Source organism: Pygocentrus nattereri, chromosome 9 (genome assembly GCF_015220715.1).
Source record: "Pygocentrus nattereri isolate fPygNat1 chromosome 9, fPygNat1.pri, whole genome shotgun sequence".
NCBI classification, from domain to species: Eukaryota; Metazoa; Chordata; class Actinopteri; order Characiformes; family Serrasalmidae; genus Pygocentrus; species Pygocentrus nattereri.
In genome coordinates, this window is record NC_051219.1 from 23,446,101 (window position 1) to 23,468,665 (window position 22,565).

The 22,565-nt window shown below is 36.0% G+C and overlaps 1 protein-coding gene across 1 annotated transcript; it reads right to left on the reverse strand.

The window, feature by feature from the left end:
• Window positions 1-4,138: 4,138 nt before the first annotated feature.
• twist3 lies at window positions 4,139-17,311 on the reverse strand. The gene is made up of 3 exons (XM_017715627.2): window positions 17,242-17,311; window positions 15,668-17,147; window positions 4,139-4,721 (listed from the first exon to the last, which is right to left on the reverse strand). Exon 2 carries the CDS (start codon window positions 16,546-16,548, stop codon window positions 15,919-15,921), a length of 630 nt encoding a protein of 209 aa, XP_017571116.1. The 5' UTR covers window positions 16,549-17,147; window positions 17,242-17,311; the 3' UTR covers window positions 4,139-4,721; window positions 15,668-15,918.
• Window positions 17,312-22,565: the final 5,254 nt, after the last annotated feature.

Below are 22,565 nucleotides of genomic sequence, written 5' to 3' on the forward strand. Positions count from 1 at the left end.
TATTTAAAACACTGTACACTCTCAAAAATGTGTTCACATCAAAAAATATGCTGTTAATTATCAATGTTATAACACAGGATTAGAGCTGTGTTACTGCACACTGACTGGATTAAAAGGAACACAAAATGTGATAAAATAATGCAGCGCTGTACAAAACTACCCTCCCTTTATTCAAATTCCAATCAAACAGGTTATTCATATTTCATTATACTTTTATAAATAAAGAGCCAATATCCTACACCTTTAAAAATATTCTTCAGGGGTTCCTTAGTCAAAACAAGTTCTGTGCATGCAATTTTGTGCTTGAAAGGTTCTCTTCATAGTAAAATGGTTCTTGAGGTGGAGAAGGGTTCTTCTATTGTGACAATGCCAAAAGAGAACAAATGGTTATAAACAGAACTACTGCCTGTAATAAAGAACCCTTGAAAAAAATATTTTTAAGAGTCAACTTTTTTTTTCATTTTGTGTCTAATAATATTAAAATGCTTTATCTCACTTCATACAATCATATGCAAAAGTGGCAAAGATTTACATGCAAAACACAATGGAAGAGACAAAATTATGGCACTTTTCTGTACATTTTAGCGCATAGTTTATATTTCCTGAAAACATTAAACATGAAACAAAATGTGTCACAGGCCACATTTATGTTTCAACATATTAAACTTCAGTAAGTTAAAAGTAATTGTGCATTAAAGTGTGTTCTCTGTAGAGGATGTGTAACTTAAGCTACGTTCACATTACAAGCCTCATTGCTCAAATCCGATGTTTCGCTCGATCTAATTTTTTTGTTCAAATCCGATTTTTTGCTCAAATCCGATGTTTTGCTCAAATCCGATGTTTCGCTCAAATCCGATGTTTTGCTCAATCCGATGTTTCGCTCAATTCCGATGTTTCGCTCAATCAGATTTTTTTGTTCAAATCCGATTTTTTGCTCAAATACGATGTTTTGCTCAAATCCGATGTTTCGCTCAATCTGATTTTTTTGTTCTAATCCGATGTTTTGCTCAATCTAATTTTTTTGTTCAAATCCGATTTTTTGCTCAAATCCGATGTTTTGCTCAATCTGATTTTTTGCTCAAATCCAATGTTTTGCTCAAATCCGATGTTTCGCTCAATCTGATTTTTTTGTTCAAATCCGATCTCTCTGACATGATGGTTCACAAGTGAAATGAATCTGTCCTGAAATGACACATGTGCACAGACCCTACTCAGTAATGTTACGTGAATGAATCACATGCGTCAGGTGCCTCAGCAAACAAACTAACAGTCAGAACGAGAGAAGATAATTAACTCTGATCAGCACTCAGCTCTTCGTTATTAGAGAGAGACACAGGCAAAAAGGTGAGATATGTTGCTTTTCCACCGTTTATAGGCTTTAACTTCTGTTCGGCGCTGCTGCCATGGTAGCGCTGAAAGATAGCGCACAGGCAGTGGAAAAAAAGCATATGAATTCTGATCTGAAAGTTCACATTAAGGTCGCATGACCATGAATCATCAGATCTGAGTCACTTTAGCAGAAAAAAATCGGTTTTGTGCCACTTCAACCTGGTAATGTGAACATAGCCGTATTTTCTCTACAAAACATGGAATTTGACCAGGGGTTCACAAACCTTTGCCTATGACTGTATGTAAATGAGCTCTGTTCTGATTGGCTACCCTGTATTATGCCACATTCAAAAAGCAGTGTTATTGGTGTCAATGGGTGGGGCTAAACTGCTTATTTCAGAATAAGGAGAAAAAAATTCCATGAGTTCTTTAATATAATGCTAAGCAAGTGCTTCCAATTCTAAATGTGATATTATATCTATCAGTGTTTAATATTCCCTCTTTACTTTCATGTACCTACTGCCACTTTAACTTTCCAATCTTTTCAAGCTTAAAACCAACCACCAACTTTCTATTCTCCTTCAAACAGACACTAACACTCACACAAGCACCAACCTAAACTCACTTTAATTGCCTCATGCTTTTCTCTCTGTATCTAAAAAGTCTAGAGGAAAGGTTTGTGAGGAGATCAGATATTGGATAATCCACTTGCATAACATGAAAAAACAAGAGTTTCCAAAACTGAAGTTCAGAAACTGACTAAAAGCTATGTAGAAAATGGGTATCCTGACAACCACCTGGAAGACTGCTAGATGCCAAAACTCCCCCCATCAGATAAACAGTACTTAAAGCTTTCATTTTTGAGAGAGAGGAGAAAATCAAGCCGCTTCAGATCTGAAAACATCGACAGGTGTTTCTGTCCATCATTCCACTGTGAGAAGACCACTCAGTGCTATGGGTCTGAAAGGATGTGTAGCTGTCAAGAAAAACCTCACTGAGAAAAGGAGACAGACACATCAAACAAAGAAGCTGAACAGTGGACTGACCACCCCAGAGTTCAGACTTCCACATCACTGAATGTGTTTGAGCTTTGGAGGCGTGTTTGCAAATTCCTCTGAGAAACTGAAAGTGAATCTCCTGAAAAGAATGGAAGCTGTAATAAAGGTACAGAGTGACTCACTGAACACTCAAACAGCTGATATTAGATTTAGCTGTTGGGGCTTCTGTGTCATTTTATGTTTTCTGCTTTTTTCCTGATGCTGAAAAATGCATAACATGTAGTTAACAGTTGTTTTGGCTGAATGTGAGATGTGTTCTCACTCTGGTCTCTGACTCTTGCACAGTGCTGCATGTATTTAAGATGTAACATGTCTGTTCCGAGAGCGTCTGAATGACGAGCACAAGAGGTTTTATACATTTTAACATGGTTATAAATCAGAATACACTCTGGCATTTTATGCAGCGTTCTTTAAAAGATGGCCATGAAGCTCAGTTTTCTCTACAAGCACTCATCTAAGTCAGGTTTCTGGATTCTGCTGCTTTGAGGAACGTCCAAAAAGTCCATTTACAAAAGTCCATGTCCAGATGGAGATGAAGCCAGCAGTCGCTCACTGATTCTTCAGGCTAAAGTCCTAATGGAGCTGGATTAGTTTAAGATGGGTTCTTTCTGGAATTCCATTATGAATCTACACATTGTTTGAGTAATAACTGTGGAGTGATTTTAATCCAGTATGAATCTGCAATGTTTGTAGTTTTACAGTCTGACTGTAATAATTGTAAAGTGATTTTAATCCAGTATGAATCTGCAATGTGTGTAGTTTTACAGTCTGGCGGTAATAATTGTAAAGTGATTTTAATCCAGTATGAATCTGCAGTGTGTGTAGTTTTACAGTCTGGCGGTAATAATTGTAAAGTGATTTTAATCCAGTATGAATCTGCAATGTGTGTAGTTTTACAGTCTGGCGGTAATAATTGTAAAGTGATTTTAATCCAGTATGAATCTGCAGTGTGTGTAGTTTTACAGTCTGGCGGTAATAATTGTAAAGTGATTTTAATCCAGTATGAATCTGCAATGTGTGTAGTTTTACAGTCTGGCGGTAATAATTGTAAAGTGATTTTAATCCAGTATGAATCTGCAATGTGTGTAGTTTTACAGTCTGGCGGTAATAATTGTAAAGTGATTTTAATCCAGTATGAATCTGCAGTGTGTGTAGTTTTACAGTCTGGTGGTAATAATTGTAAAGTGGTTTTAATCCAGTATGAATCTGCAATGTGTGTAGTTTTACAGTCTGGCGGTAATAATTGTAAAGTGATTTTAATCCAGTATGAATCTGCAGTGTGTGTAGTTTTACAGTCTGGCGGTAATAATTGTAAAGTGATTTTAATCCAGTATGAATCTGCAATGTGTGTAGTTTTACAGTCTGGCGGTAATAATTGTAAAGTGATTTTAATCCAGTATGAATCTGCAATGTGTGTAGTTTTACAGTCTGGCGGTAATAATTGTAAAGTGATTTTAATCCAGTATGAATCTGCAGTGTGTGTAGTTTTACAGTCTGGTGGTAATAATTGTAAAGTGATTTTAATCCAGTATGAATCTGCAATGTGTGTAGTTTTACAGTCTGGCGGTAATAATTGTAAAGTGATTTTAATCCAGTATGAATCTGCAGTGTGTGTAGTTTTACAGTCTGGCGGTAATAATTGTAAAGTGATTTTAATCCAGTATGAATCTGCAATGTGTGTAGTTTTACAGTCTGGCGGTAATAATTGTAAAGTGATTTTAATCCAGTATGAATCTGCAATGTGTGTAGTTTTACAGTCTGGCGGTAATAATTGTAAAGTGATTTTAATCCAGTATGAATCTGCAGTGTGTGTAGTTTTACAGTCTGGTGGTAATAATTGTAAAGTGGTTTTAATCCAGTATGAATCTGCAGTGTGTGTAGTTTAACAGTCTGGTGGTAATAATTGTAAAGTGGTTTTAATCCAGTATGAATCTGCAGTGTGTGTAGTTTTTACAGTAATAATTGACAGTAATAATTGTGGAACTGACCATTTGAAATCTTGTGTGGTCTAAATGTTGATGACAGAAACTGAATTCTAATTAGCTTTAGTGTGATTTTTCATGATTTCAGTTAATTTACACAGATACTCAATCTTAAACCAGTTAGCTAAACAAATCACACACTTTACATTACATTTACGCACTCCCCCCTGGGAAAACTAATCCAGCTCCAATGGGTTTGAAAAGAAAACAGACTGACTCTAGGTCAGTGTTTGTCCAGCGTTAGGCTCCAGATCAGCTCTGCTGTGAAGAGTGAAGTCCGTGTTTTTATCTGAATGAGTGCAGTAGCTTTGAGAGCTGAGTCTGGATCAGGAGGGCAGGAGGATGCAGGGATCTGCAGGAAAAAGATTAAAAAGGTCAGAAAACATTAACAGGGTGTTAAAAGACAGTTGAGCAGAGTAAGCTTCATTATTTCAATAAATTATTATGATATTCAGTTTTCTGGCCTGAAAATAAGTCAGTACTTCACTGTAATAATAATATCAGTACTACACTGTTAGAAACCAGAGAAACAAACCAAACAAATGCAGGAAATATTAAAATTTCCAACATTCAAAAATGTTTTTGTGTCTGTGTGTTCCCCTCATTTTTCTCTGGTGTTCCTACATAGTTAGAACACTCTTACCCTGACAATGCATAAAAACAAACACACACGCACACATAAAAGTCCAGAGTGGATATGTTTTAGAGTGGTCATATCAATCAAACAAGGAAAAAAAAGAGTATGTAATTTTGCACACTCTGAGCAGCTAATCAGAACAGAGCTTATTTACATACATCACAGCAACAAAAACAACCTCACACTCTAAGTCTAAGGAATGAAGAAAGGTTGGAAAATAGAATAAATACAATTTTGGTACACACAAAAATAATAAATGGACTTCGGAGTGAAGTGAAAGAAAACACATGAGAATTTCTTACTTATTTGGCCGAAACAGAATTCCAGTGCTAATTTCAAATGTAAAAGTCCTCTTACAGAACAAAGGAGCTTGGTGTTCAGTTTCTGTCTGTATTGGAGTTTTTATATTTTAAATAAATTACATAAAATTACTTTCTTTGATCAAATTAATCAAAATACCAAACATGTTAATTCACTACACTCTTTTCTTCAATACTGTTGAAATATCAATAAAATAAGCAGACACTTTATTTGCAGTTGCTCTCTCTCTCTCTCTCTCTCTCTCTCACTCTCATATCTACACTATTTTAATGCATGCAAATCTGAAGTCAGAATTCCTTTAATATTATTAATAATAAATCATAAATAATTAATATTCTTTTAATATATTAATAATAAATAAAGGTTGATGCCTGCATAAAAATGTACTTTAATACACTGTAAAGAACCCATATAGATAGATAGATCGATAGATAGATAGATAGATAGATAGATAGATAGATAGATAGATAGATAGATAGATAGATAGATAGATAGATAGATAGATAGATAGATAGATAGATAGATAGACTTGTGTCATGTATAACTGTCACAGCATGAAATCAGGAGCTTCAGCATATAAATATAAAGCCAGTGGGATACCAAACTTTTAACTGAAGTGCATCACATCATCTTGTTTTCTCATTTTACCCTTTTTCACTTTGAGTGCATATAAAACCTCAGACATCTGAAAACATCTCATACTCAGCAAAGATTAATTTATTGAGTGTTTTGGCCTCGTCACCAAACCATGTGAAGAGCTGATTTTTTACCTCCTACCTGCAGCTAGAAAGAAATGAGTCAGCATATGTGAAGAAGAAGAACAAAACACAACAAACAAAAACAGTTGTGTCTGCTGTTAGGAAACAAGGACACAAAGCAAATGCTCTAAGAGTAAGAAGTGCGTCAACAGTGAGTTATAATGCAGATTTGAATATACTGAGCTGAACAATGTCTAAAGCACTACTCAGACAGGATCTGTTTTCTAAGTATCAGGTGGTACAGGTGGGTTACGTCAGGTTACCACAAGATGTCTCTAATACTTATGACAGATTCACACAGGATAAGAGCAGAAAAAACCTCAAAACATTTAATGTAACCAAGACTTCATTTCTCTAACCATTTGCATCACTGTCTTAAGTGAATATGAGTCATTATTATCGCCAATAGCTTGAGAATTCACAACAAACTGTCAACTTCACTGCATAAAATCAGACTTTTTCTGTAATATGTACATCTCCACTGCTGTACATGTGAGACAGGACAGTAACGTTACATATCCCACTGTGGATTCTGTGGACTTTAGCCACAGAAAACAAAAGAGCGCTTCTTCAGCTTCAGTGCTTAAGAAGCTCCTTTTCCAAAAGATATGACAGCATTTTCAATATTCTGATTCATACAGGATTAATATAACCTGAAGTTATTTCTACTGCTCAAAATACTGGGGGTCCCTGAAAATAAACTTATCACGATGTTATGCTGTCTGGGAAAAATAGACATTCAAATTCAGAGTCAGTGAAGCTCATTGTTTATCTGCTTCACCCACAATTAGCTTCTGTCTTTGGTGTACTTTCTAGAGCTGCAGCACTGCTCTGCCTCAGGGTGGCGCTGTAGGGGGTTTGGTGTAAAGAATGACTGTTCCTCATTTCTCAAACTGAAGACCAAAGAGTTGGAAATCTCAGATAATGTGAGGGAGAGTGCATTACCACACAAGGAACAGAGTATTTACATAGGAAGAACTGATAAAACAAACATTTTGCTGCCATTGACGCATCAGTGAAGCTCTGGTGAGTGAGTTAGCTGACAACATGGGACCCCTGAATACCAGGAGAGATTTTACACACTGCTTGCATGCTGCATGTGGACAGGACTTAAATCCCTGAGAAGTACTAGTAAAATTTACTGTCAACTAATCCATCCAAATAGAGCTTAGGACTGAATAGTTGTATTTAACGTCCATAAATCATTTTACACATTTTTATATTTAAGCACTAGAACATGAGCAGGATTATGCTATCACAGAAAACATCACGGTTGAGGTTTGGTCTCAGGAATAAGTCAATTGTACGTATAGTAGATCATGCGACCTCCAGTGTTCTATTCCATTAACGCAAGAGTGCTACATAATAAAGAAAAAATAATGTGCTTTAATATTAGCAATACCTTATGCCTTAATACCTTTAAGTCCCATTTAGCATTACAAAGCTATAAAACCGTGCAAATATCAGGTTTAGCTCAGCTTTTTCCATTTTCCAGATGAAGCTGAGTGTGGTTTTGTTCCAGTCAGTCTTCAAAGCATTTCACAGCCCGTCTCATCTGCTGATCTGCATTCTGGTGATTTAGTCCAGCTTGTTCATTTGTTCCAACAAGCTCGCTTAGGATCTCAATTTGAAACTGTAGCCACGATTTAGCAATAAGCAGCAGAGTGGGGGACAAATACAGTTCAAATTTTCTCAACTTTATTCAAATAAACTGATACAATGAAGCAACAGTCTAAATTATTGACTCAAAAATCCCTGGATTAAAGAAACAATGTGTAGCAGTAATGCTAACCAATCAACACTCAGTAGCAGTAGTGCTAAACAATCAGTGCTCAGTAGCAGTAATACTAACCAATCAGCACAACTTAGTAACCAGAAAAATGTGTTTCCTGAAGAAAATACAGTGTGACTGCACAGGTTAAGCAGGTCACAGGTGGTTGCTAGGTTTCCCTTTTTTTTTTGGTATTTTAGGTGGCTGCAAAGGTGTTGAGAAGTGGTTGCTGCGGTATCCCTGGTGGTTGCTAGGGTGTTACTAGGTGGTTGCTAGGGGGTTGCCAGGGGTTTACTATGATATCTCAGGTGGTTGGTGGTGGATGCTGTGGTATTCCAGGTGGTTGCTAGGTGGATGCTGGGTGTTACGAATGCTGCTGTATCTACATGACATGAATTGGGTGCACAAACATTTGCACCCCTTTCGTTCATATAGTAATAAACATTTGTCATTTACAAACAATTGTATGAAAACCATGCATCTGATCAAAAAGCAATGAAAGGGTGGAACAATGCTAATATTTCAAAAATTGCAGGACAAGTCAGCAGACAGAAAATGAACCAAAGAGAAGAAAGCAACCACTAGGGATACCATATTAGCTGCATAGCAACACCCTAGCGAACACCTGGCATACTTCAGAAAGCACCGAACAGCACCCTAACAACCAACTTAGCAATACCTTAGCAAATTCCTAGCAACACCATAGCGACCACCTGGAATGCCACAGCACCTACCTAGCAAAACCCTTGCAGCTATGTAAAATGCCATAGTAACCCCTTGACAACATCTTAGCAATCACAATCAGAAATTTTAGCTGCACAATCACTCTGTTTTTTTCAGTAGATGCACTTTTCTAATTTATAAATAGTATTTTGGCAAAGAGTATTTTGACATGGTCCAATCTGCCCCCCTTACACACCCAATCCAAGGAATCTTCATGATTAAGCTCCATGAGCACTGAAACATAACATTACTCATCTCCCACTGCTGAATTATCCTGGAGAAGCTTCACAGCGTGTGCTCAACACAGCTAGAAACAGCCGATGAGTCACTTTGCTTAAAATAAACCTGCTAAATACTCCTACACATCAGAATATCCATAAACATCTGAGCTTGTTTAATGCAGGATATATAATATTGAAGGGGGATTCCATCGCTTTTTCAGAATTCCATCAAAATTAAATGGTAAAGATGTAAACAAATTGGATAAGTGTTGTAAATGGTTCTGTTTAGCACCAAAAAGGTTCTTATATAGTTGCAAGCCTGACATTTTAACTATAAAAAAGCACTTTGTCACTATATAAGGTCCATATATTCTAAAAGATGGTCCTTCAAGTGTCCTTCATTCAAGAAAACGGTTCTATATAAAACCGAGAACACCCAAAAAAATCCTCCGGATCCTTTTACTTATTTTAAACATTATTTCTTGAAACAAGTAAAATGATCTGCCAATAGAATAAGACACTTTCATAAGACAAAAAAAAATACATAAAACAAGTAAAAATGTCTACAAACAGGTGGAATAATCTTACAACAATTCTTACAACATCTCATAATGATAAATATTAGACATATTTGAGATTAAGTTTAGACTGATTGAAAAGAGAATAGAAGCTTAAAGATAATAACAGCACTAACATTGGCTCATGTGTCCTGCTTGACGTTAAAACATTTGGGTAGATAATTTAACCTAAGCAGGTTAAATGAGGTCATTTATGTTCCTGTGGAATCATATCTGGGTGTTGATCTAACTGATCCTGGGTTCTATTACTACCAAGGTTCTCTGAATTTTAAAGTTATCCTCTAGGGAACCAAAAGTGGTTCTTCTATGGCTCAAAGATCATCATGTGGCATGCTTTAAAAGATGGATTCCTAGGGTTCTTCAGTAAAGAAAATTAAAGAAATGAACACTCAAAGAACCGTTTTCATGCTTAAATGCCTCTTTGTATGTTGAAATGGTTCTTCAGATTGATGGAGAATGTGCGCTATATAGAACCTTTTTCAAAAATGGTTGACATCGTCACAATAGCAGAACCATTTTAGGTGCTACATAGATTCAAAAAGGTTCTATAAAGAACCAAAATGCAACACATTCTCCATCAATGTTCACAATGTCCATTCTCCATCAAGCATAAAATGGTTCTATATAGAACTCATGATAAATTCTTTACTAAAGAACCCTTGAAGGATGATCTTTTTAAGAGTGTCGTCCAGGACTAAATTGTAATGTCAGCGGTGATTTAACTTCAAAACACCTTTTTAGCCCAAGATTAATATTACAACATAATATATATATTACAGATTATACAGCGTATGTAAAACTTGAAAGACCCCTGGTTAAATTTATATTTTTCTGCAAACGAAACAAAAAAAAAAACATAAAATGTAAGAGTGCCATAATTTTTGCACAGGCCAGATTTTATGTTTTTTTTCTTAGTGTGTTCAATTGAAGTGTGTATCTGTAGAGGATGTGTAACTTATTATTATTTACACTTGAAAATCACTATAGATAGTGTACATTTTTATCATGGATTATATAAAGTTTAATTACAAAAGAATATGTAAATTATATATACCATAGATTTTATATATAATGGATACATATTTTATGTACTTTAGATTATATGAATATTTTATAGGATTGCCTATGTTTTATTGATTATATGTACTCCAGTGTATACAGTATTGATTAGTATGCAGTGGTTGATGTATGTGTCTGATTAGCTGAATATATAAACACACACACACAGATCACAGAAACACATGCTAATGTATCACTCCTAGAGGTGTTTAAAAAAGGAGAATTAAACATCTACTCTCCTCCTCCCTCCCTCTCTCTCTATCTACTACTCTCTCTCTCTCTCTCTCTCTCTCTCTCTCTCTCTCTCTCTCTCTCTCTCTCTCTCACCTTGGTAACTCCACACCTGGTTCTAATCAGTCGGTTCCTGCCTGTCTGAGCCCGCAGGCTCTGATTACACCACACACCAGATCGCTCAAGAAGGAGGGAGGAGGGTGTGTGTGTGTGGGGGGGGGGGTTGGGGGCGGTGGGCGGCGTGGTTGTGGGTATTCGGGGGCAGTCAGGTGGGTGTTTTTACCCCCGCTGCTAAAGAGGACCGACTTCTCCACCTTTCTGTTCTTCATATATATATATATATATAAAATAGTTTTTCAATTTTTGACATAATTTGAAAATTGCACTTGCCCTTTACATTGCAAAATTTCATGTAAACTTCATGAAGAATTGACCAAAATAAATGACTCAAAATGACTTGGAAAAATATCTGGTTGCATTGACTTACATTAAAAGTAAAGCATGTTTTTTCTTTCTTCTGTAAAGTTACCATTTCAGAGGTTTTGTTCTGACAGCAGCGATGTATATATGAATACACACACACACACACACACGCACACACACACACACACACACACACACACACACACACACACACATATATATATATACATACATACATACATAGGGAGAGAGTGAGTGAGAGAGAGAGAAATTAAAATTGAACATACTGGAAATAAACATATTGTCTTATTTTTTAATTATCTTGTATACAAATCATGAGATAAAAAATCAGTGTAATAAAATTAGCAGAAATATGTCATATTGAAGTGTGTCTCTGTAGATGATGTATTCGCTTAAGTTGAATCTGAAAATCAACAACCTGGAATTTGACTGAGGGTGCCTAAACTTGGGTGCATGACTGTGTTTACTCGCATGCTGCCGCTTTCCCCTAAAGTTTGAGGACATTCGATTCACTTAGAAAATCAACGAAACATGGAATTTGCACAGGATTGTATTAGTATGTTTAATTTTCCTATACACCCCTCACTCTGCTTTCCACAGAATTATGATCGTATTTTTTTTAAATAAATAACAGCATAAATGTGCACTGAGGGATTTTCAGAGGTTTCAGCTGTTCATTAGTTATTACTGATGTGGGTGTTTGTAGTTGCTGTACATCAACAACACGACTATCAGGCTATTAATCAGGACATTTTTCTGATGGTTTTGATACAGACAGGATATAGATTTACAGATTAATAAACTGTATTCAGCAAATAACAACAAGCAGCACCAGCTATTATTAGATCATAATCTGAAACCAGACACGTTTCAGAGCAGCGATTATTCATCCTGAAGCTGTTTCTGATCTGTTCTCAGGGGAGAGGCTGTTATATTACTGTGTTCACCCGCTCGGCAGAGAATGAAATACATAATGCAAGAAAGAAATGTGAAAAAGAAGAAGAGGAAGCCCTGATTTTGGCTTCATTAGATCCGATGTAAGGCAGTAAGAGTGAAATTAGGCAGATTTAACCCTTTACTGCATGGCGTTGCTACATGGCAACACTTTTTAAAACTTCTTTGATTAACTACAATATAGAGGTCAGTTTCTCCTTTGGGAAACTGAACACTTATGTAAAATGGTGTATGCTTATCTGATCACATGCCCCCCATTGCATCCTGTACATTGTTCTTTATTTTTTATTATAGTTTGTTTTTTTTCACATATCACATGGTAAGGCCGGGCATCTACAGTACTCTAAGAAAATATAATTCACAAATATTCATTCAAAGACACTACAGGAAACAACTGAAACACAATGTCCTTTTCATAAAGTTTCCTTTTCATAAATGAAAACAGTTTAGATGCTGTGAGGTTTAAACAACATGATAAAATGTAACTGTTGCCATATGTGACAACAGACCTGCCATCTGCATAAAATGATGGCAAATGAATGCACAGCCATTGGACATACCAGACACTGCTATTTTTAACTTTGTAACATTTCGTTATAATTTTTATTGATATGTATGTATTTATTTATGTATTTACTTAGTTAGTTGGGTAGTTAGTTAGTTAGTCATTTAAATAGTTTTCTCTATTTGTAAGACGCTAATTCATATGTCTGTTAAGAACCATGTTTGTTTCCATGTCTTCATGATGAATGTCCTATGCAGTAAAAAGTGTTTTTGAGGTTTCAATTGATGTAAAACATCGCTTTCATTCATCTAAATTATTTATTATGCTTCGCGTTGTTTCATTTGATGAGTTTTATATTTCTTGAATAAAACCAGTTGTTTGCAGTTCCACTGGCACATGCTGTTGCCATATGGCATCAAAATACAAAATAACTCTTCAAAACCTTTTTTCCTTTTTTGTAGGATAATTGTATCATTGTATAATTTTTTACAAGAAAAATCATAAAAACTATTTTTTTCTTATGTTTTATTAATAATTCATGTAGTAAAGGGTTAAATTTTTTGACAGCTTCACATGCACTTTTATAGGTATGCACAACATTATTGAATCATTGTATAGATTTTTCTAATATAGTCCTTTATTTTAGGCCTCATAATTTAACAGCAGAGACATGTACAGTAAAATTATAAGGCCTAAAATGATGGACTATAGTAGGTAAATCTAGACGCTCACCTGAAAGATCCCTCCATTTCTTAACTTGCAGAGTTGACAGATAAAACTGATTCTAAAAGAGCTCAGGTCAAAAGAAATCAGACTGAGCTCTTGCTGTACATTGTAATGTTTTTATTGGCCTTTAAAGACTGAAATATTGATAATGCTTATTAGGGTAAATGTTGAATTAGCAAAAAGAAGGACGTTAATGGTATTACAATGTGAATCAGTTACAGAAAGATTTAATTATATTATTTTTAGATTCTAATTAATTATTTTTTTATATTGCATTGTTATAATTATGCCATTCAAAATTACAACAGAACTGATCTCTTATAATTGCTGTGATTTATAATTATAATATACAGAAAATAAAACATTTATATATTAAATATGAAATAATTGCTTTTAGTCTTATCAGTATGTTGATTAAATACTTACTTTCTTCTTCCTGTTTTGTGCTGTTATCTTTTACAGCATTCACTTTTCTGACCACTAAGAAAACCTGATTCTAATAATATCATTTATGACTTTTAATTAATGCTAATATTGGTTCTGTATTTACATTAGAAGTGTATCAGGACTGTATGTGTTCATATTACTCTACTGTATTTATCACAGCTATTTACATCTCTATATCTTATATATATATCTTGCACAAATTTCCCAATGGCCTTAGTTATGTGACAAATTTCTATCAGTTATTAATTATATAAAGACGTAAAATTAGTGCTTATGTTTTACAGCATCTCCTGATATATTTCCTTCAATGAATTAATCAACAGCCCTGTACTGTTAATCTATTCAATACTCTGTCATTCTTCATTAGAATTTGAGCAGTTTATTTCTAATGTCTTCATCACATTGTACTTCATTGCTCACAATATTAACTACAGCTGAAGACAAATTAATTTCTGATGAACACGTTGCTTTATTTCATGTTCAGGATAGTTCTACAGTCTCCAGAGCTGTAACAAACATTATTTTCCACATGATCCATCTAATCATCTTCTATATGAAACCAGAATATTCACCCTAACGTTTGTTTTCATCTTTAGTTTTATTCCACTGTGCACAGGTTGAGAATTAGAACATTGGTCGACTTAAATGCAAGATAAAAAAGTAATTTTAGAAAGAAATTTCTAGAAGTGTCTCTGTAACAGAAATATACGACCAATGAAGAGTACCAGAACTCGTTGAGTGGGTGCAGATTTTGCTGAATGTAAACCGATCAGACATTAACTCAGTTATATTCTCCTTTCTTGCATTAATGAAATGCTACAGGACAACTTCAGTGTACTGTGTCACTGTTTTATCAATCAAGTCCAACTTTCAGCAAATTGTTCAAGATTTCTGAACTCTGATTATTCATCCTGAGGTTTTTTATGAAATGTTATGTATATCGCTGTTGTTGGAGCCAAACCTCATATCTGCTAAATGGTAATGTTACAGGAGAAGTAAAAACCTACTTTACTTTTAATGTAAGTCTATGGAACCAGACTTTTTTCCAAGTCATTTTGGGCCGTTTCTTTTAGTCCATTTATCATGAAAATGTTACACACGATGTAAAAAAAACAAGAGGCATTTTCAAATTTTGTCAAAAACTTGCCAACATCAGCGATATATACCTGTGCATACAGACAGATAGTAGAGTCTAAAAGTCAAGATCAGTAGTTAAAATGTTTCTATTTTTAATTAAATTCAATGCTTTTATTACAACTTATTTAATCAACATAACAATTTGAGCATAAAGTAGAACCCTTTTGCACGAAAATCAGTATTTCTTTCTTTTGCTTCAATGACAGTGTGCAGCAAGCCAGTCTCCATAAGTTTGTGTAAAAGCCTCTGATGAGCAGATCAAATTCATCTGAGCACGAGCGTCGGTGGAAGAACACTCAAAATAAAAAAGACATTGGATGAGTGTCACAAATAGAAAGGGTGCAGAATCTTCACTATGTCTTGTTCATTACGCTAATCATAACTTTTCTGTTTGACATTTCTCGACATTCTAAGTTGTTCTTTTATCAGCAAGATTGAAAGGCTTTTAGACTCTACTGGACGACAAATAAAATTTACTGCAACAAAAAAAGAAAGCACCAAAAAAAGAAGGAGAAGCCTTGATGGGTTCTTTTAAAACAGTAATAATGACCAGTGAATATTTCAGAGTTTAGCTAGTGGACACAAAATTGGCTGAAGGGATTTTTTTTTCAGGATTTTAGCATATAAACCCAAACAAACTACGAAATGAACTTGCAATAATGAAATGATTGAAATGAAACATTACACAAAATATGAATCCAATTTAAAGTAGTACTTTAGCAATTTATCTACACACACATACAAAAACACATAGGAATATATAAAGCATCTGCTGACCCCACGTACCTGTAGGGGTGTGTGCTGAGAACCTGAAAGAGGACAGGAGCATGAAGGTCAAAGGTCAGAAGTACTGGGAAGTTGAGTGTAGGAAAGGTCGTCGGGGTCAGCTGGAGGTTCCTTGGGCATGTAATCAGGCTAATAGCGGTCAGAGAGCGAAGCGAGAAGAACCAACAAGTGGACCAAAGAGTCAATTTTTAAGCAGAGCGCTGAAGTTGGTAGATCTGATAAGTTTCTTATTCAAATTAGCTGGCTAGCGGCTAGTGGCTGGCAGACATGGACCAAGCTCCTTCCATTCTCCAGACTGAGAAGGCATAGCTCAGCCGCTCGTGGGCCAGATAGTTACAGCTGGCCAGTTTAGCGTCCATCTCATCACTCTGAAGCACCTGGTAGAGGAAGTCGATGTAGCGTGATGCTAGCTTGAGGATTTGGATCTTGCTAAGCTTGTCCGAGGGCAAGGTCGGGATGATCTTTCTAAGAGAAGCGAAGGCGTCGTTCAGCGACTGAGTGCGCTGCCTTTCTCGGACATTAGCGATGACTCTCTGAGAGTGGACATCTTCAAAAGACTGACCAGGAAGTGGCGAACCTGCACTGATCACTGGGACTAGTGAGGAGCACGAGGACGACGATGAAGAAGAAGAGGAAGGAGAGCTCTTTTTGGGCCGCTTAGGGCCAGAGGGAGCGAAGGTAGATGTACCCTCAGATCCAGTTTTATCCTCAGGTGTCAGTTGGGCAGTGACTTCTTTCTTGGGGCTGGTTAACCGCTTTCGTCCACCAGAACCATGGGGTGCAACAACGACGGGGCATTTATTGGGGCGACGTTCTGCTTCGTCTTCATTAGGAAGCACCCCACCTTCAGGGAAATCACCACAGGTCTCCTCTTCTCTCATAGCAAATAGTTTCCTGTCCCTGACTGCTGTCGTCTCCTGGTGCTCCAGTGCTCTTCTTGGTTTCTTGGCCTTTTTTCTTGGTTTCTTGGCCTTTAATCCACCAGTGCTCTTCTTGGTGCACTTTTTTATCTTTTATCTGCTCCAATGTTCTTCTTGATCCTGGTCTAAATTAATCTGTTCTCCTGGTCCTTCAATGCTCTTCTTGATACTCGTCTTAGTTAATTGACGTTTAATCTCCTGTTAGTCCTCAAGTGCTGTTTTTGATCTTGGCCTTAGGTTGTTGGGTTTCTTGGTCCTCCAATGCTGTTCTTGATGCACGTCTTTATTTCTAAGCCTTTTATCTCCTCTTGGTCCTCCAATGCTGCTCCTGGTCTTAGTTTCTTGGTTCTCCTGGTCGTCCAAAGCTTTTCTTAACCTTGGCTTTACTTTCTTGGTTCTCCTGGTCCTACAACGCTGTTCTCGATCCACTTCTTTGTTCCTTAATCTTCTAACTCTTCTTGATCCTCCAATGCTGGTCTTGATCCTGGTCTCTTCTTGGTTCTCCTGGTTCTCCAGGACCGTTCTCGATCCACGTCTTGGTTTCTTGTGTTTTTTCTCTTCTGAGACATAAATATAGACATCAGTTAGATGTTTGATTTTAAAAAGATCAATCTTTGTATCCAGATTCACAAAAAGAATAAAAAACTACAATACCTTTCTGTGCTTAAGAACCTCAAGGACCTATATGCAGCACACGTTCTCTCTGACCCTCTCAAAAATGTTCATATGTGGGTCCCAACATCTGGTTTTCAGCAATTTTATAAAGGCCAGAAGCGAGGTCTACACAAGCCCTGCCCACTACAGTTTGCAATTGGATGAAAAGTAAAGGCTCTGGACTCCACCTTGCCTGAAGGAAAACAGAAAAGACAGCATCTTCTGTGATTGGTCGAAGGGAAATCTGTGGGTGTGATAAGGGGCGAGGATGAATTGATTGGCCAATCTTCTGTTGCTTCATTGCAGGTTTTCCTGAAATTGTCGTTTTGTTTATTAGATCCAGATTTCTCACTAAACAAGATCACATCCCCCCCCACCCCCATCCCAGCACCAGCACACCAGGCTACAGACAATGTGGAGCTTTCATGAAAGACTCAGAGCGTTCTCTCTCTTTGTCGTAGAGAATCTTTTAAACCCAATTTAAACTCAGATGTTCAGATAGAACATGTAACCACTGTTCAAGCTGTGACTTTTTAAAGTGTGCTTTCATTTTTGTAAATAAGAATAAAAACATATCGTCACTGTTGTAGCAAAACCTCGACTCTCTGAAAGGGGAGTCCTCCTTCTCAGGAGAAGTACTTTCATGTGTTTTCATGCAGAAAGATTTTTTTCCAAGTAGTTCTGGATCATTCATGTCGGACCATTTATCATTAAAATTCACACAGTGTGAAATGTTTTAAACAGTGTAGTAAAGAGACGTGAGTTATAAGACAGTAAACTGTAGTAATCATATGTCAGTATGTGCACGTCTACCTGGACTGTTTGATTATTTGATTCAGCTGCACATTGTGAATATCCTGTTGTGTTTAAATCTTGTATATAGTCACAGGTGGGACAACATGTTGTATCTTCATTTTTGTTTTTGTTATATTATTTTTTTTACATATTTTGTAAACACTAGCTGCCCTTTACAGTGCACCAATATGACTTGAAACTGTATACATATTAGCAAATATTATTTTTGCATTAATGTCCTTTACAAAATAAAGTTCACATTTTTCAATTTTGCAATACTGTGAGAGTCTAAACAGTTTTTTTTTATTTACCATATTTTTAAATAATAATCTGCAATTGTTAAATGTCTAATAGCACTCTTTACCTCCATGTTATTATCATGAAAAATAGGATAACCCATAGCTCTTCTTGTGCCAGTTGAAGGACAAAATAATAATAATAATAATAATAAAAACTTTTTTTAGAACTTTTCATTCAAATATCAACTGAAAGTGCTTTAAAATGAAAATATAACTAAGAAAAAAGAATTAAGTTTTTAAGAATTTGCACTATAATTTAAAATAAAAGCTAAACACAAAAGATATGTTTTTAGGTTGCAAAAAGTAACAAATTGCACACTTTAGAAGCATAATGACAGAAACAGTTCTAAATTCTCACAAATCAGTTTTTGCTCAGGTTTAGAACCAAATATCAGTATATTTTTCCTGATTAGTTGTGATGTCCACAGAGGAATATGTGTACTAGTCTGTCCACAGAGAGTAACACTTCCTAGAGGTTGCATGTTCAATGAGAAAAAAGTGGCCCTAAAACTGAACCTTGTGGAACTAAGAAAATGCTTAGATGGGTTATTTTGTAATGCAAAAAGAAACTGCTGGTTTGTATAATATGAATATAATATAAACATAATCCTGTATCTCATGTCATCATTTCTAACACTTGCTTTGAGTGACATTATTATTAGGAATACTTTGCCTTTTGTTTGAGTTTCAGCCCTTTTTCTTACCTTGTGTTCACTCTAGCAGGTGATAAGATACTTATGCTACCCCATGTTTGTCTCCTGTGAGTGAAAAATGGGATTTCTCAAATCAAATCTTTTGATTTGCATGTGATCAGATCAGATTTGTGTGTCCAGATATCACCAGTCTGTTTGCATGGGCTGCTGTGGTAACGATGCAGGCATTAGTACCTACGTAGCTAAGCTGGTGATGCGGATTTAGACAGAGGTGCATCATCTCACCCTCCAAACGTTTATGAATTCTATTCATAATTTAGAGCTCTTTGTAAATCCCAACACTTACATCACCCTGGATTTGACATTGTCACTGTTTGTTGCATTGCAAGTGACACAAAAGAAACTTTAAAATCCATTTTTCCAGCATAAAAGCATCCAGACCATGCAGACTAACACGCATCTGTGAAAATCTGATAGCAATCACATTTTAAACCACCTTTCATGGGTTTTTATTTTTTGCTCTCAAGACTGATCTGTATATATAAAATCTGTATATAATCTAGGTAGATATGCCAAACACTGGATTTGAGCCAGCTGACTAGACTCTTGGCAATAGCTGTTATTGATTTGCTTTGAAACTGTCACCATTCATACAGAATGGAAAAGGAAAAAAACAGCGATTTTGTCTCTTTTTTATGTTTAGCACCACACCAAAGAGAACAGGAACAGAACGGCAGTTGAAACAAATAGTTCAGAGAGTAGAAGCTGGAGACCTTGGACACCCGTGTCTACAATGCGTCTAAAGAATTTGTTGAAGGCAATCATTTAAAATATGCCTTTCATTTAGAAATTTGAGAAACTCTCAACTTGACTTGTCGTTCAGTGCTCTGCTACTGTCCTGCTTGCTGCTTTTCGCTAAATTGTGGCTACAAATGGTGTTGCCTGCTGATGTGAAGGCATGTTCAGGCTTTTGTTTGAATTTGGAGAACAGCCTTCAACACTAAAGGCGGTACTGAGGTATCACTCTATAATATCCAGGGATATGGGAAGATGTTTTAAGTTAAGGATGCTGAAATCTTAAACAGCATATACAAAACACGAACGATGACAACAGATTAAATTTATTTTTCCCATCAAGCAGCATGTGACAAACAATGCTATAATGAGAGTGAGACAAAAGATAAATATAAGAGGTTCTACATTGATTTTACTTGCTAAGTCTAATGAGCTAGCTGGCTTAGTAAACTTATCCATCAGTGACACAAAGCAAACAATATTAATTTATGAATTAAATTTTATGGCAAAAGTTTGAAATAAAATAATTCAGTCCCAATTCCAAAATAGTTGGGATGCTGTTTAAAATGTAAATAAATGTAAATTAAAAACAGAATTTTTGATGATTTGCAAATCTTATAGAACCATATTTGATTTACAATAGAACATAGAACATCAGATGTTGAAAGTGAGATATTTTACCATTTTATGAAAAACAACTCATTTAGAACTTTATGGCAGCAACGCATCTCAAAAAAGTTGGGACAGGGGCAACAAAAGGCTGGAAAAGTTGTGATGCTAAAAAACACACCCAGTGGTTAATGGGCAACAGGTTAGTAACAAGACTGGGTATTTTAAAAGAACATCTCAGAGAGGGTTTTCAGAAGTAAAAATGGAGTGGGGCTCATCACTTTGTAAAAGGCTGTATGATAAAATAATGCAACAATTCAAGAATAATGTTTCTCAATGTAAAATAGAAAAAAAAACCTTTGCTCTTCATCATTTACAGCACATAACATTATTAAAAGATTCAGAGAATCTGGAGAAATCTCTATATGCAAGGGACAAAGCCTAAAACTAATATTAGATGGCTGTGATCTTTGGGTCCTCAGGCAGCACTGCATTAAAAACAGGCAGTGGTAGTGGAAATCACTGCATGGGCTCAGGAACACTTCTAGAAATGCAAGTTAAAGCTGTATCATGCAAAAAAGAAGCCATATGTCAACACAATCCAGAAACGCCACAGTCTTCTCTGGGCCAAAGCTCATTTAAAATGGACCAAGGTGAAATGAAAAGGTGTCCCGTGTTCTGATGATTCAAAATTTGAAATTCTTTTGGGAAATAATGGACATTGTCTCCTCTGGGCTAAAGATTAGCTTGTCATTAGCACACAGTTCAAAAGCCAGCACCCATGATGGTATTGGGATGCATTAGTGCACATGGTATGGGTTTCTTGCACATCTGTGAAGACACCATTAATACTGAACAAAATACAGAGGCTTTGGCAACATATGCTGCCATCCAGACAGCGTCTCTTTCAGGGAAGGCCTTGTATATTTCAGGAAGACAATGCTAAAACAACATACTGCATCCATCACAACAGCATTGCTTCACAGAAGATCGGGTCCGGGTGCTGATCTGGCCGTCTGCAGTCCAGACCTTCCAAAAGTAGAAAACATTGGCACATCATGAAATGAAAAATCCCTCAAAGAAGACCCAGGACTGCTGAGCAGCTAGAATCCTACATCAGACAAGAATAGGACAACATTCCTCTCCCAAAACTCCAACAATTGGTTTCCTCACTTCCCAGACCTTAACAGACTGTTGTTTACAGAAGTGCTGATGCTACACAAAGGTAAACATGGCCCTGTACCAACTTTTTTTAAATGCGTTGCTGCCATCGAGTTGCATTCATTTAGAACTTCACTGCACTCTGTTTTTATTTATATTTATTTATTTACATACACAGCATCCCAACTTTTTGGAATTGGGGTTGTAAAATCAAAAAATCTTATCAAAATGCTCAAAGTGTGGGGCAAATACAAATTATCTTTCAAAAAGTCTTTCAAAAAGGTTACTCGAGTTTAAGCACCCATTTCTATTGTTTTTGGTCAGCTATGTCAGGCAGCACAATTCACTACTAGCATAATGACACTACATTTATTTACGTTGTAAAACGTTGCTTTCACTTTTCTGCGTTTTAAAAATCTCAGATGCTGCAGACTCAAACTTCACCATTTCCTCTCCATTACCTTTGTGTGTTAATGTTAATTAAATATTACAGTGACGGTGGTGAATAATGAGGAGACAGTGCTGAATGTGTGTCTGTTTATTAGGAGGAATGTTAGCGCGTTCAGCTAAATTGTTTGGGAAATGGAGACTGAAACTGGGGAGCAGTGATGCTCTGATAAACAGCAGGGGGCGCTCTCACAGTATTCACAACTTACAGTTTATCACACTTTAGATTTGTTTGACTTTTTATATCAGTAATAGCAACTGTGATTTTTTGGATTACATGTTTATGTCTCAGCTGTGTGTTTATGGTCGATTGCTAGGAAACGAGTAGGTTTAGATTTCCTAACTGGAGATAAAATGCTGTAAGATAAGATTTCTAATTTAAGATGAGATTTTGTTGCCTTAGAATTATAAAGTTCTGTCTACATTCTGACTAGTTTTGAAATATTGAGCTCTAAAGATTTTTCATTCCAAACAGCAAAGCTGATATGTGAATACATCTCTTTAATACATGAAAATGATAGACATTCTAAATTTATTCTAAATATGCAATATCAAATTCCTATTA